The sequence below is a fragment of the Rhinolophus hipposideros genome (assembly GCF_964194185.1).
Source record: "Rhinolophus hipposideros genome assembly, chromosome: 3".
Taxonomy (NCBI): domain Eukaryota; kingdom Metazoa; phylum Chordata; class Mammalia; order Chiroptera; family Rhinolophidae; genus Rhinolophus; species Rhinolophus hipposideros.
In genome coordinates, this window is record NC_138049.1 from 78,021,096 (window position 1) to 78,036,699 (window position 15,604).

Sequence of the window (15,604 nt, forward strand, 5' to 3'; positions counted from 1 at the left end):
AACTTGACACGCAAATACTATTTTCCTCTTTCTTAGAGTTTGCATGTATTTGTTTCAAAGTGTAGAAGAGAGTATTTAAGAAATAGCATTACTGTAGAAGTAATGCTAGAGCCAGAAGAGAGAAATGTCCAGTGAAATGAAGACAGTTAAAGAGAAACTGGCAAATTTTCTTACCTCGTTTCTTTAGACAGGTATGTAAAAGAAATTATATTTATCATTAACCTCTTAAAATAAATATATATGAAATTAAGACTATTTCTCAACTCCATTTTTCTTGTTCTTGTTAAATGTTATTAAGTAATACCTTGAGTTCATAAACTGGTATAAATAATATATAAATGGAATTGGAAATAAGATAAATGGTAGCCATCTTCTCCTAAAAAAAAAAAAAAAAAAAAAAAAGTAAAAGGTGGCTCCTTTCCCAAAATGATGTATTTTTATTCTTTCGATTGTAATCACATTATTGTTATCTTTCCTACTGAGATATTTCTTTGTCTTGTTCATTTAACACCCATTTCAACCAATATTTACCAAAGCTCAGTTAAGACTGTCCGACACAATTCGAAGAACCAGTCTTTATACTTGAAGAACTCCCAAGTTAGTGGAAGGAGATGTAAATATAAATAAAAAAATACACTGTGATATGAGAAATACTAGAAGTACAGTACGAGTATATGCAAAGGGTTATGGGATCCAGCTAAAGGGCAGGACAATCTATCAGGTTCTGTGTTTTTCAGTAATAACAGCCCATATTCTAATAAGAGTGTGGGATCATGGCAGTCGTTTACAAAGGAAGATCAAAGGAGGGTGAAGAGAAAGTTCAAAGATGTCTGAAACAGTAATGAAGGTAAAAGGAGCAAAAATAGAAAGAAATTTGAACACAAACTGAAAGAGACACAAATTGCATTAGATGACAAAGATGTGCCTAAAACTGCAAACATACACACAAACACGGGCTAGATTTTACACAGGCACATAGTGAGCATTCCCCTGAGTGGTAGAATAACAAGGATTAGCAGAAGCACACTGGAAAGACAAATGAGTGTGTGTGTTCAGATTTCCTGGAATCTATACAGGGATCCCAATTTCCATTCACATAAGTAGAGCCATTGATGTAAGTAGCAAACAAAGGTTCCATTAAGGCTTATTATGTGATTTAGATACCCTGGTGTATAATTTTCCTGCCAAAACTGTTTTAATTACTTATTTTAAGTGAAGTAGTAAGAAATAAGATCTTTTATCACCTTTCATATTTTAGCTATGTAATCCAGAATCCTCTTTGGGAAAAGAGTCCTAGGAAACATAGTAAAGACCTCATGAATGAAAGCTAATCTATCCCCAAGTTTACATCTGAAAACCAGGTAAACATCATTGACTTTCCTTTAAAAAATAAATAAGAAATAAAAGTTATATATCATATATAGTTTCTTTAAGTCATTATTTATAAAAGGCTTCATTTTGATGATTTACTTGGTTTTCACAATTTCACATGAAAATTGGGGAATGACAACCAAGTTTCCATAATCACATGCCACCCTCATGTATGAAATGTAATATAAGAAGATATTTAAATGTACTAAAATTTAACACTTTAATGAAGCATCAGTCCAACAATTTACTTTTACAACATATTTACAACATTTGTAATTGTTGGTGCTATAAGTACAAAGCAGTGATAGTTTTCTTCTTGCTGTTTTCTGACTATGAAATTCTTCAGTACATGAATGTCTTATTAATAAACGTTTTAATAGAAATCCTATCTCAAAATCAATATCCTATTCCTGGGAGCCTAGTTTCCTCAAATACTAACTAAACATGATTTCATAATTCCAATGTATACATGAAAAATATTCACCATTTGATATACCTCTGCCATCACCATCACACAAAACAATATGGAATTGCATCTACTGCATATAATACTCTTCTGTCAAATCTGTGCCACTTCTATGATGTAATAAATGTGGAAAATATTTCTATTCAAGGCTTTCTGAGTCAGTACTTATTCCAGTGAATAAAATGGGAGTCGTAAACTGTGGAGAATAATTCTTGTCTTTATTCCCTTGATACCTTACAGGATAATTTGACTATATTTACATAGAAAATAGAAATCACATAGCAATATAAGATAGAAGTCAAATTTTTAAAACCTCATTTTAAAACCTGGGTTTACGTGTTACCACATAAAGTGAGGACATTCTGTAAGAACACAAGATATAAGTATCACAACTATCTGTAATTATTAACCTCAAGCCATGTGAATATTATGTGGTAGTTTATTTGAAATTGTGTAAAAATAATTCTTTCATAAGATTGTACATATAATTTATATAAAATATTTTAAGATTTAATATATTGCATACATTTTACTAAATTAAGAATCTGCAAATTTTCACATTCCTTTCCTACAATGAAGCATAGCCAAAAAGTCTTCTTTGACTGAGCTAAAGAGTGCTGTACGTTATAAGAATTACTTACAAATGCATTGGCTACAATTATGTCATCAGGAATTCTTTACCCTTCCTCATCTTTTGACTGAGAATAACTAAACGATTAAAGAGCACAAATTTAGAATATAGGCTGTGAAATTTTATTGATAAAGCATATATTCTTCCCCTATTATATAAACTTTTCCTAGTTCAGTTCTACTACCATGTTAACAATTTGAATATAAAAATTTATTTGCTTGCTTATGGAGCAAATAGCAAATTCCTTCCTCATTTTGCCAGCTAATTAGCCAAAAGATGTATACATTCCCCACATGATTTATACATCTAATGTCTATAATCACCCATTTTTAATCACTTACAAAACAAACGGCTATCTAGTCTAAATTCCAGAAATCCCAGCAGTATCTTAACCCCATTTCATAATCATGACCAGTAAAATTTTTGAAAACCGTGCTTATTGTGCACACAACTTTATTTTGTCACTTGCTCCCATCTTAACCCCATTTCATAATCATGACCAGTAAAATTTTTGAAAACCGTGCTTATTGTGCACACAACTTTATTTTGTCACTTGCTCCCATTCACAAAAAAAGGATTGTGAAACTGGATTCACTTTCCACTGCCATCAGCAGTCAATGTGATAGAATAAATAGATTAAAGAAAACCATTGAAAAAAGAGATTTTCTAAATTTTATTAAAACAATAAAACAAACAAAAACTAGTTTCTGGTGTTAATAGTCTTATTAGCCAGCTTGTAACATCACAGTTTCTGTGTGTACTGTAGCTTCTTATTCTAGGGGACACTAATTAGTTTTAAATGGTGTTAAATACCATCCCTGCAGTTGCAAGTGCTTCTCTGGGATTTTTACTAGAGAAAAGAACTCCTGTAATTTAAAACCACTTTGTTTTCTTCAGTCACAGCTTTTAGTGAAACACTGACCTGTAGAAATCTTAAAGGTTTTTCAGCTCTCTCTCACTGCCATTAGTCTGCATTTATTTTCTAACACATCTTTTCCCCTTGTACCATTGCCCCTCCAAATTCCCATCCCCCAAATTGCTTTCAGCCAAGAAAACGCATTTAGCTAGTTAAGTCTTTCTCTCTTTTTCTCCCCCTTTACAAAGCCTTGGCTACCCTTAAAGAAAATTCTCCAACAACGTGTCAATTTTATATTGGCTACAAAGACAACTTCTGTTGGGGGAGGGGGAGGAAAGAGAGACTGGAGGTTGGCTGTCCCGTTCCACAGACAGGGATCTTTGTGGCGATCAGAAAACATTTCCTGCATTAAAAATCAACACTCTCTTTTCTTGCATGGTTGGGGAGCAAGAACGAATGTGTATCAGCCATGTCCTCAAATGAATGGAACACATCCATTAACCTTCCAAACAGGAAACTAATATTCTCAAAATATGTCAGCTTTCTTGCATTATTAAACATAATCCAAGATCTCAAATGCTCTGGTAGCTCCCCCACTGGGGATTGGGTGAAAACTATAAATCACTCCTGTACTTTCTCTTTTTCCTCCGCATTTCCGTTGCACTGTCTTTTCCATCTAGCTCATCTCTGATGATCCCCCTCTCTTCTCCTGTATATCAACAGGGGACCAAGAGAAGCAAAAATCACGCAAGAGGGATATCAGGTCTTACAGAATAAACATGCATTTCAATTCCACCCTTCTCCCCTGCCCGCAAGTGGGCAGACCTCAGAGTTTGCGATTCCACTGGGGTTTTCTTGACCCACCAAAGAGCGTGGTATTTATCATACAGAGCATCGAACATCCCTCACCTGTGGGAGGGAGGGGCACGCTTGGCTTCCTGTAGCAGGAGGTCTTTTGGTCCAAATTGGTGTGCTATTGAGTTTGTGTCACCGTTTAGTCATGCTGCCCCAAATATGGAAAAGGGTCGTGTTTGAGAGGGTGGGACGCAGAGGAAGGGAAGGCGACTTTTTACAGGGCTGGGGCTTGAGGGAGATGTCTACAAATCCATTTCACATGTGTCATTTGAGAGAGAGGAAGAGAAAAAGAAAGAGAGAGAGAGAAGGAGGGAGGGAAGGAGGGGGTCGAAAGGGGGAGGTGGGAGAGGGAGAGGGAGTGGGAGAGGTCTCCCCGAGGGGCTGCAGCCTAATAAAGCTCCCTGCCCCCTTTTCACCGACCTCCAGTGCAAACTGACTCCACGTATTTGCATCTCTTTTTCTCCTGAATATTCCTTCTGCACTCCCGGGGTTATGTTGCTGAGAACTATCCCAGCCTCACTGCCCTTCTCTAAAATCTTGAAATCTGAAACTAGCCTAAGAGACTTTTATCAGTGAAAATCACAAATCAAATTAATCCAAAAATGCTAGAGTGAAAGGAGAAACAATTACGCCCATGTGTTGAAACAGCACGTTTTAATTCCCTCCCCAGACGCCCCCTCACCTCCCTGTATCTCCCGGTGTCTGCGGGACGCTTACCTTCTTTGGGCGGTCGCTTGGCCTCTCTGGTAAGATTGCAGACCTGGGTGGTTTGCAGCTCCTGGGTCAGGCATCCCTCGGTCTGCTCATTCAGGGGTAACACCACGTTATTTAACATAACCAGCGACTGGTCGTCGATTCCCCACTCTCCCAAATGCTGAGGGCAGGTGCATTTTGTATACATGATCCCACATGCTTCTGTTCTCCCATTTTCTGATTTTAAGCAGCTCTCCAACCAAGTGCATAATACATGGCAACCAAACTGGCTTGGGCTCACTTTGTTCAATACCAAAAACTCAAAAAAAGATTTCTGGTCTTCTTCCCCTTTTTTCTGTAATCCTGGGAAGTTGGTTGGAAATACCCGACGTATTTGAATAAAATTTTTATCATACTGTAGAAAAACAAAAGCATTCTTGGAATCGCAGAGTTGCATTATAGAATGATTCTTTCTTAAAAGATCCTTTATTTTTTCATGAGAAAAATGATCAAACTGATAAGCCAGGAGGGAAAAGTTAGAGCAGCTAAGGTCCTTTTTGGAAAATTTCAGGTAAATGCTATATTTGGTTGGATCTGGATTTTCCAGCGTCCAAGTGCAGTTTGTAAAGTTTTTGGGAAACATTTCACTTACAGAATACGATCCATAAATGACTCCCTTCACCAAAGTTGAACACCAGAAGTCTTGGGCAGCATTAAATCCAAACATAACCAGGAGATAGGTGGAAAATATATAAATCAGCAGGTTACGAACAGCCTTCATCCTATGTCATTTGGCCTGTAAAAATGGCAATGAAAGTAAAATGCAAGTAGGAGTCTACGTGCATTGAAAAAGAAACTCCTCCAATATTACAGCCAGCTGTTTTCAAGATTTCAGTTAAAAAAAAAAAAAACCTTTTTAAAAGAAGGGCAGGTAATTTTTATTTTATAACGCCAGGAAATTATCTGTTGCTGTGTGAACAGCGCCCTCAAGTGGTCATCACAATGGCCAAATTCTCTACATTCAATTTAAAAATATTTCATAGATTAATAGGAATATTCTAATTTATCTACCAGTATTTACACCAAGTGCACTATACTTGAATTGAAAGGAGATAAAAATGACTTTTTAAATATCATAGCCTAGGTGTTAATTTTTTAAATATTTTTAAGCAACCTATACAACATTTTCTCTTCCTCAGTTCTCTGCCTACAGTAAACATCATCACACAAAATCTAATCTGATAATCTGGGAACAGCTGTCATCACATTATTTCTTTCTCTTAAATGTGAAATTACGATAAATGATAGCCACAATTTTAAAAGCACAAATGATTTGCTGCAGATGAAACATATTCTTCTAAATGTCTCTACTTGTCTTTGCAGGGGCCACGCTGTAAACTGATGAGAAATTCCTGTGCAAAAACACCAGCATTCATGTGGATTAACAGAATTTTAAAACCATCATCTGAGAAAGGGCATAAGTGTATATATATATATATATATATATATATATATATATATATACACACAGGGAAGTCTTGTTCGACATCACCAGTGAGAACCAGAATTTAAGGCAGTCATTTCAATGTGACATGCCCTCTTGGGATACATAAAGTGGATCATTGTATTAGTATCTGTATCCAAAGGCGATGCCAGTGAAAAAAAAATATCCCAGGACCACATTAACTGAGCTGGCTTCAGTCTTTTAATTTGTTTGTTAAATTGAAGCTATTTTATATAGAGTTATCTACTGTAATTTAAGATTTACACATGATAAATAAAAGACATCAGCATTTTCTTTCCTAGCAGATTTCAATTATTGAATTGCTCTCTTTCCAACCACAGCTCCAAAGCTCCTCTTCTTTATATATATTTTTAACTTGGCCTTGCATAATAAAGTAATCCTTGGTTATATTTACCTCTGTAAGTTGTTATCCAAAAATAGCTTGAATTTTTCTCAGCTTTAACCTTTAAGAAGTTATTTCTTAGAATAAATGACACTGCTTTTTTGTTTAGCCTTTGAGCTGAGAAAAGTGATGCCAAGTTAATTTTTAAAGTCTTTAGGCTGCAGTCTCTTCCACTATTCTGTAAACAGAGACAAATATACAGACATATAGTTAAGAGTTTTCATGTCTTAGCCTGGGTCCTCTCTGAACCAAAGGATAAAACCTTCCTTCCCATTGCATAACACACACCAACGCATGCACACAAAATCCAGTGACCGAAGTCCCTGAAGACAGATCTGCATTTTCCAGATTATAATTCAAATTCTATGTCTTGATATAGGCAAAACCAGCCCCAACTCTCCATCTCTATATAGCAGCAGTTTAAAATAACATCAGAACTGCTGGAACTATCAAAACTGTTCTTCCTCTGTTTCAAGCATACAGCTCAATGAATAATGCATTTTGTTCTTGAGAAAATAAAGCCAACGAGCACTTAAAGGTTAAAAAAATAGAAAAAGTTGTAGAAAATTCTGGGAATAATTTTCTCTTTTTTTTGCTGTAGCATTTTGCAGGCAATGCAGGTCTGCGCAGTGTTCTTCAGTATAGAATGTAGGCGAGGAGAGCCAATGTGACAATAAGTGTTTAAATTAGGAATTCCATCCATGAAAGGGGGCTTCATTTTATAACCGGTAACTCAAACAGAGATCGTATTTCTTTTCCTAATGAAATCCGGTACTTTCGTTTCTTTTTGACAGTGCTTGTCTGCATTGCTGTGCTCATCAAGGGCTAGAAAGAGTGAGGAAATAGCTCTGATTTCACTTTCAAGCCTGCTCAAGACTCCCCTCAATAGAATGCTCTTTATTTTAATCATTAGGCCTTGGTGTATGGAGTCTTGTTTTATTCGAAATAATCAAAACCGAATCATTGTACTCTGCTGTCACCCCCCCCACACACACACACACACTGCAGGGTCAGTTCAAACAATTGTATTTCCCTCTTTAAGAAAGAAAGAATGGGGAGGAGGGTGTCTAGGGCTGGCCACCGAGGTCTCAAGGATGTTATGTGTTTGTATGTATGTATGTATGTATGTATGTATTCATTTATTTGTCCCCTGCTGAGAAGCAGACGTTTAGTTTAGCTATTCTCAAAACTGATTTTCTGGGTGACACTTTAGTTTAGTCGAACATAGACGGCGCCATCACTCCACTGATTTTTTTTTTCCCCAACAGAGACCCACTGCTCTCCCTTAACTTCCTTTTTAACCTAAAATTTTCCCCTCATAAAAATTATCCCAATCACACACACCGTCAGATTTTCTAGGTCTCCTTGCCTCTTCCTTCCTACTCAGCTCATCTCTTGAAAACCCGACTTCTCTAACTTTTCAACTGCGGCGTTTAAGTAAATGCAGACAGTCGGGTTTGCTCGCAGCCCTTCCATCTGCTAGCAACTGCCTTTCCTTTCCTGGTCCTCTCTCCGCAAACACCTAGCCGAAAGCTCCTCGGTGGCGACCCCTTGCAGAGGGAAGGTGACCCCTGGACCCCCTTCCTTACCTTCCACTCCGAAAGCTCAGGGAGGCTCTTGCTCTAAGACACCAGCACAGGCACGCGTCCCAGCAACAGTGACGGAGAGACTCCCCTTCGGTCCCAATCACCGTTGCCCATTTTCCCCGGCTCAGCTTCAAAAATCAGGGTTTATTTTTTTAAAAAAAAACACATATATGAGAAGCAAAAGATGGGGGGGGTGGATCAATGAGGGGAAGGCGTGGGAGAAAAAAGCCCCAGGACCCCGGAGCCTGACGCCGTATCCAACTGAGTCCAACCTCCAACCGAGGGCGTGGGGGGGGGGAGCAAGCCCCCCGAAGAGAGACTCTAAGGAAACAACAACATCAAAAAATGCAAATGGCTTAAGAGCAAGGATTGGTTTTATCAAATCTACCCCCTCAACAAACCGATTCGCCAAGAAGCAAAGAAGGCGCTGAGACGAGAAGTGACCGGCGGCGGCAGCGGCGGCGGCTGCTAAGGCAGATTTGTTGGGGCGGTGGGTTTATTACAGGAGTATTCGTGGTCGGATCGGAAGGCTCAAGCTTTTGCTTTTTCCTCTTTCCGCTTTCCTCCCTCCTCCTCCGCCCTCCCCCCCCGCCCCGCAGGTACTGATGGACGGACGGCGACTAAGGAGAGGGGGGGAAAATCCTTGGCTGGTGATGTCGGAAAGCTGTTTGAATGCCCAGCGAGGAGGGAGGCGCGAGAGGCAGCGAGATAGTAAAGCTCTGTCTCGGGGCGCGCGCCAGGGAGGGGGTGCGCGTCCCCGGACGCGCGCGCTGGCTCCCCGTGAGGACATAGGCGCGCGCGCCACCGCGCGCCCCACACCGCGCTCCCTGAGCCCGCGCCGGTTGGGTGCGCGGGGCGGCGGGCCCGAGGCTCCACGCGTGCAGCGCCGCAGCTGCGCCGTCCCGGAGTTCTGCCTCCCGGGGGTGCGGGCCGGTGTTTGCGAGAGAAAGCGAGCGGAGCGGCTTGGTGGGAGAGGAGGGAGGCCCGGCGGGAGGGGGGCTGCGCGGAGCTCCCGCCAAGGCCGCGGTGCGCTTGCACGTCACGGCCACTCAAAACCGAGCACGTCCCGAAAGCGGCATTTTCTGCGTCTGGGAGGTTTTTGCATCCTCAGTTCCCACCACTGGGGCTGGCGGCGACCAACTGGAAGAGAAACTCACTGGGGGGCGAGGCTAGGGAGGTGCGGAAGACCGAGAGGCCACCCTGAGCCGCCCTGAGGGATTGGAAGTAAATTCTGGACTTGATCGCCTGACTCTTTTAGCGGGGACCTGTCGCTGGCTCAGAGCTGTCATTTCAGCACCGGGGTTCAGACGAATTGACGGTCAACAGCGCAGGGGGCACATCTCAGCTGCACTGCTGCGTGTCTCCGGGTGGAACAATAGTAGTTTTTCTCAGCGAGGCTGCAATTAACATCTTATTTGTTCTGGCTAGATACAGGCTTTGTCAGGACCACCATGCGGCGACTGAGGTTGGGCATCTTGCATTGCTTTCTGCATGGCAATGGGATCATGGTTGTGGGGTCTAAACTTTTGTTTTCTTAATGTAATGTATCTGATTCTTTTTCAAGTTTCCCTAGTAACAGGTTTGGGAACTGGGGTGGGAAAAAGCAAGGGAAAGGGGGAAGAGAAGCTATCAGATTCTCTATTTAGCAGGGGAAAAAAAAAGATAAATTTCCACCACTCCTCACATTTATTTATTTATTTACTTACTTACTTATTTATTTATTTATATTTTATCACGGACAGTTGGCTGACAAGTATTTGACGAATTAGCTCTAGATACATGCTGCAAAAGGTTATTCGCGTACTGATTATGTCTCTACTTGTAAACGCAGTTGGTGGTTTGCAAAACAAGTTTTAAATAGTGTGGTGATGTGGTGGAAGAAGACCTTGATGAGTAATTCATATAAAGTGTTGGAATCTTCCTAAAAGTGAGTTGCTTGAGCTGCAGGTGAAGTTGAATAAAACAATTTTCCCTTATTTTCTCTCCTTACTTTTTCTGCATTTTTTCTTCCTCTTGTTACTCTGCCCTGGGGCGACTGAAAGCCAAGAATATCATTTTAAAATAGGATTATAGTGAAAACAGAAAGTCACCAATGATCTTTTATTCACCGGAGTGGTCTGAAATATTAAAATTGGCCCTTTACTTCTTAATACATATTAATAAGGTGACCCTCTCAAGGCTTTCTCTTCTAGGACAAGTGTTCAGAATAACACCCTGCAAGGGAAATAGTTAATCATTCCCCATCCGGCAGGTTTTAACCTCGTTCCAGGAAAATTCACTGAGAGAGCAGCCGGGTTGGCGTTTTGGTTTTGTGTAATTTTTGGTTCATTACAATGTTTTTTATTCATTTAAAGTATTGTGAAAGGAAAATAAGGTAGGTTTATGTCCAGGCATAATCCAAAACATATGTCTTAAACAAACACTTTTGAAAACAAACAACATTAAGCAGTACAAAAGAGAAACACATTTATTTCAACTCCCATAGAGATAGTAATTATGATATTAGCAAGACACTTTGGTCAGTTCTGTTATTTTTGCCACAAGCAAAAACTGAAGAGATAAAGGAGAGACATTAAAAAAAAAAAAAAAGGAGAAAAGGAGAATATTTTGCATGATTTGTACATAAAAAGAGGAAACAATATGACATTTAGATATACTTCTATTTTGCATCTAGTGATTTCTCACAGTACCTTTGAACACTATTTTTTATGTTTCTTAGAAAATCTTAAAGTCATGACATAGTGATATAAGAATAACAGCCGAAGGTACAATTTAAAAAACCTAAATCCTAAATGGAAAGGAACACTCACTCCAGGGGCATTTATATTCAAGTAAAATGCAGGGCTGGGTCAGGGAGAAAGCCACCCTTAATAAAACGCTTCACCCTTCACACTGTTTCCCATAACCTTCATAAATTGCAGGCTACTGAGCTGGCCTGATGATGATCCTGCTGAGGTATATTTATAGCAGCTGATTTGTGGATGATAAATATGCCAAGCAGGACACAGTCTCCAGTAACCCCAGGCTGGTCTGACTTCCTCAGGGGGTCATAATCAAGAATCACAAAAAGAACCATATATGGAGAATCTGGTCTCTGGACCCTGATAGCACAATCCAAAGGCAAACCAAGGAAGAACCACCCGGATTCATGTCTCCACTATGTTCCACCTGAAAGTACTGCTGACACATTGACCTAACAACAACAAAAAACAACAATTTACACATTGTAGGCTCTCTATGTCCTTTCCTCCATGTTGAGATTGGTCTGTTTTTAGGCTTTAATGCATTTTAAAATCACCATTTCAAATTATAATTATCAGCCTTCATTGGCCTCTTTCACAAGCCCACGTGTGTCTGTATATATGTCTCTATGTATAGAAACATATACACACATATTTTACATATACACATATTATATATACATGTATATACCAGGGGTGCCCCAAATACATATACACATGACTTGTATTCATCTTTTGTTATCAGTATATATTGAGTATTACAGTTTTAATACACTTTTTTTCTAAATATGTATACATTTTTTCATATCCTCTGTATATGCACACATTATATGAGTATGTAAGTATACATACACGCATATAAATATGTAATACATGGTCATGTATTTCAGTTGCTACACAGCATATATTTGGGAGGATGGTTTCACTGCATTACTTTATTGCTTTATATTTCTCTTTAATAAAGTATTCTCACTCCCAAACTGCCAGATTAATTCTATAAACTAATTTTCACTTACACTTCCTTGCCAGCTTTCAAAAGGACTACTGAGAAACCAGTGTTCTTACTGTCTTTTTGCTTGGTGGTCCCTCCATGCCTGTGTACCTCTGATATCTTTCTATATGTCCTATTTTTTTTTTTTTTCTTATAAAGACATCAGTCAGACTGGATTAGTGACTTCATCTTAATTACCTCTTTAAAGCCCTTCCCTCCAAAGACAGTCACATTCTGAGGTACTGGCAGTTAAAGATTCAACGTGAATTTTGGGGGGTACACAATTCAACCCATAACACCTCAAACACATGTATCTCAAATCTAATTCTTTTCCTTTTAACTGCCATCTTTCTTTTCTAAAGCATGTAGTTTTTTCCTATCCCACTGTAATAATCTCCTACCTGGTGTCAAATATTCTGTGTTAATTTAACTCCAATCAATTATGCTTCAGGCAAAAAATGTGACCTTTAAAAAAACAAAAACCAAACCAAAACAAAACAAAACAAAAACACTGAAAATCTTTTTCTTTTTTTAAACAGTAGTTAATTCTCATGACACATAAAATAAATCCAAACCTTAATCATGGCCCACATTGCACTACATCATCTGACTCCTGTTTCTCTTTCATCCTAAGCCACACTTCTGCTTACTTATGATGCCTAAGCTATATCAATTTTCTTTCTCTGTCTCAAAGAAACCAGTTTTTTTCCCTCCTTACAGCCTTCCTATAAGGAGTGAACTTCTGTTCTCTTGCTGTTGCAAAAACATACCAGCCTGACCTTTTCTCAACCTTAGGCTTCATCTTGAAAATCCTATATTCAGAGAAGGTTTTTTTTTTTTTTTGTACTTGTTGTTCTGTTTAATATTACTTGCTAATTTTTAATAATTTAATGCTCTTTTTCTCTTTTTCTCCTTAGCCTATAAGCTCCATCATTATATATCTTGTCTAACATAGTGCAAAGCACATGGTAAGTGTTTAATAGATATTTATTGAATGAGTGCTGAAATTCACAGAATAATAAATATCATATATTGGTATTAGTTATGTTCATTAGAATACTATATATTTTAAAAGCTATATAACACATATTTGTACCACAACTCAAGCTAGAGTTCTTCTTCTCCTTGACCAAGCATTTTATTTCCTTTATTCATTTCTCATGTGACATGGTCTCCAGACTCTCCATCTTTATGGCTGTTTTCAATTGAATTTATCTCAGTTTGTCACTGTTCTTTGATGCTATAATTTTTTTAAAATTCTCCAGATTTTTAACTTTCCAGTGGAGACAAAATAAATCTATTAAGTTCAAAGGAATAGACATTTACTGAGCATATGCTTAGCCAAACTCTGTAGTTGTAAGGATGACTATCTCAAGGTCTCCCATATGAGGAGAATAAGGCTTTCAACAACCTGAAATGAACCAATCATTGATGTATTTAACACATAACTACTAAGCACATACTCCATATAAAACACTTTGTAAGCTGTTTGGGAAACCGGAGTGGCAAGTAAGTCCCTACCCTTGTGATGATTGTCTCTGTTGGTAGAGATAGCTAGAGAACAGCTACCTACTGCTTATTATAAATTGCAGATGTGTAAATGTCCCCCAGGAGAAAGATATGATGTTATGAAGTGTGAAGTGTCTGAGGTGGGTGAGAAGCCATGTGATTGGTCAGAGAACATTTACCTGAAGAAGTGACATTTGATGAGAGATCTGAAGAATGATAACAGCTTACTCATCATTTCAGGCAAGGGGAACAGAGTATACACAAATATTGAGGCAGGAGGGAGCTGAACACATTCCATAAAAAGAAAGTCAAGGTGAGGAAAATGAACAAAGGTGTTAGTGGCAATTGATAAAGTTGCTGTAAAGACTAGAATGCAAATCAGTGTGTCTTTATCCCAATAGCAATGTTGATTGAAGGATTATAAATAGGGAAATAACCTACTCAGATTTACAATTTTCACAGTTCATTCTCACTTCAGTATGAGGAGCAATTTCAGGGAGGTAAGAATCGATGTGAAGAAACAAGTTGGCATTAGTGGAGATGGAGAGAAGTATCAAAAAGGTATTTGGAGGTATAATCAATAGACTTTGTCAGTGCTTAGATAGCAAGAATGACTAGATTTAGACAAGGGAATCTACTTAGTGAATCTGCATACTGCTGGCTCGTATTGAAGTGATAGTCAGTTATAGTATTTTGATTAATTGATTCAATTGAAGTTTTGATCCTGTGTGTGGAGAGGCGGCATCCCAAGAACATGATGACTTAAACCAATAACAATAATTTATTTTCTCAAAAATAAGCAATCTGAAGGGGAGGGGGCCTGTTGATTGGAAGGGTTGTGTCTGAGTCTTGCAATGTCAGATTCCATAGATAGTTCAACTGCATCTGGAGAATTCACTTCCAAGAAGTTCTATTCACATGACTGGCATCTGGTGCTGGCTGTGGGCTAGGGGCTCAGCAGGAGCTGTTGGCAGGAGATGTCAGTACCTCTTTACATGGGCCTCTAAAGCTGCTTGGTCTTCCACACAGCATTGCAGCTGTCTTCCATGAGTCAATGTTCCAACGTACAGGAAAAGAAAGCTGCCAGTATCTTAAGGCCTGTGCCTAGCAATGGCACAGCATCACATCTGATATTTTATTAGTCAAAGCAGTAACTAAGCTTGCCCAGATTTGGGTGCCTGTGGAAGAGGAGGAGGGGGTTAGAAGGAATGTGTCTAGCTCTTGATGTAATAGCCTCTCTCAGTGTACGGAATGTTAAAGAATGTGTGATAGGTGATGCACACTCTATTTATTGGCATCTTCTTGGTGAATTATACATTCAAAACATTGTTCCATAATCAATGACATCTGCATATCTGATGTTCTGATCCAATTCAGTGGACAGTGTTAAATAGGTCAGGTTCAAATATAGTGTCCAGTGATATACCACTAGAACCTTCCCTCTATTAGAATGTAAAGTTCTAGAGGGCAGGGATGTTGTCTTATGCCTTGATATTAGCCTTTGGAACAGCACCTGATAAATATTCATTGGCTTGCCCAAGAATTTGCTATATGCTTTTAGTTACTGCAGAATGCTGTCTGACCAAACAGCTCATGCTTAGTTTTCCTCTCTCCAGGAATATGCCAGATTATGACAAATGTAATAAGAAGCATATGCATTATGCCTACAAACATTCTTCTCTTGTAATACCCCTACCAGTAGCCATTAGATTAAAAATATTATTTCTTAGTACATCCAGGCTGATTCCTATTCATCACCATTTTGTTTACACATTCAGAAACCACCTACTTATTCAATAATTTATTCCATAATTTTCCAGGGATCAATATTGATATCATTATACTATGATTTCTAGAAATTAGTTCTTTCTCCCTTTTAAAATTGAGTTAACATCTAATATCTAATAATGTATTTTTCCTGCACCCACTTCCTTTCCAGTCTTTTTCAAAAATGATTGAAAATACTTTCATAAGAATATATATACTTATATCATATAT

At 38.6% G+C, this 15,604-nt stretch overlaps 1 protein-coding gene across 6 annotated transcripts in view; it reads right to left on the reverse strand.

The window, feature by feature from the left end:
* Positions 1 to 8,942, reverse strand: part of ADGRB3 (adhesion G protein-coupled receptor B3) — a 679,308-nt gene extending 670,366 nt beyond the window's left edge. For 4 of the 6 annotated variants that reach the window (XM_081037439.1, XM_081037435.1, XM_081037437.1 and 1 more), the window contains exons 1-3: positions 8,369 to 8,935; positions 6,792 to 6,957; positions 4,897 to 5,668 (exon numbers count right to left, since the gene is read on the reverse strand). In XM_081037439.1, coding sequence (XP_080893565.1) covers positions 4,897 to 5,653 — 757 coding nt within the window. In that variant the 5' untranslated portion in view covers positions 5,654 to 5,668; positions 6,792 to 6,957; positions 8,369 to 8,935. Of the gene's footprint in view, positions 1 to 4,896; positions 5,669 to 6,791; positions 6,958 to 8,368 lie in introns of all 6 variants that reach the window. The other 2 variants (XM_081037440.1, XM_081037436.1) reach the window with 2 other exon arrangements.
* Between the last annotated feature and the right edge of the window lie 6,662 nt (positions 8,943 to 15,604).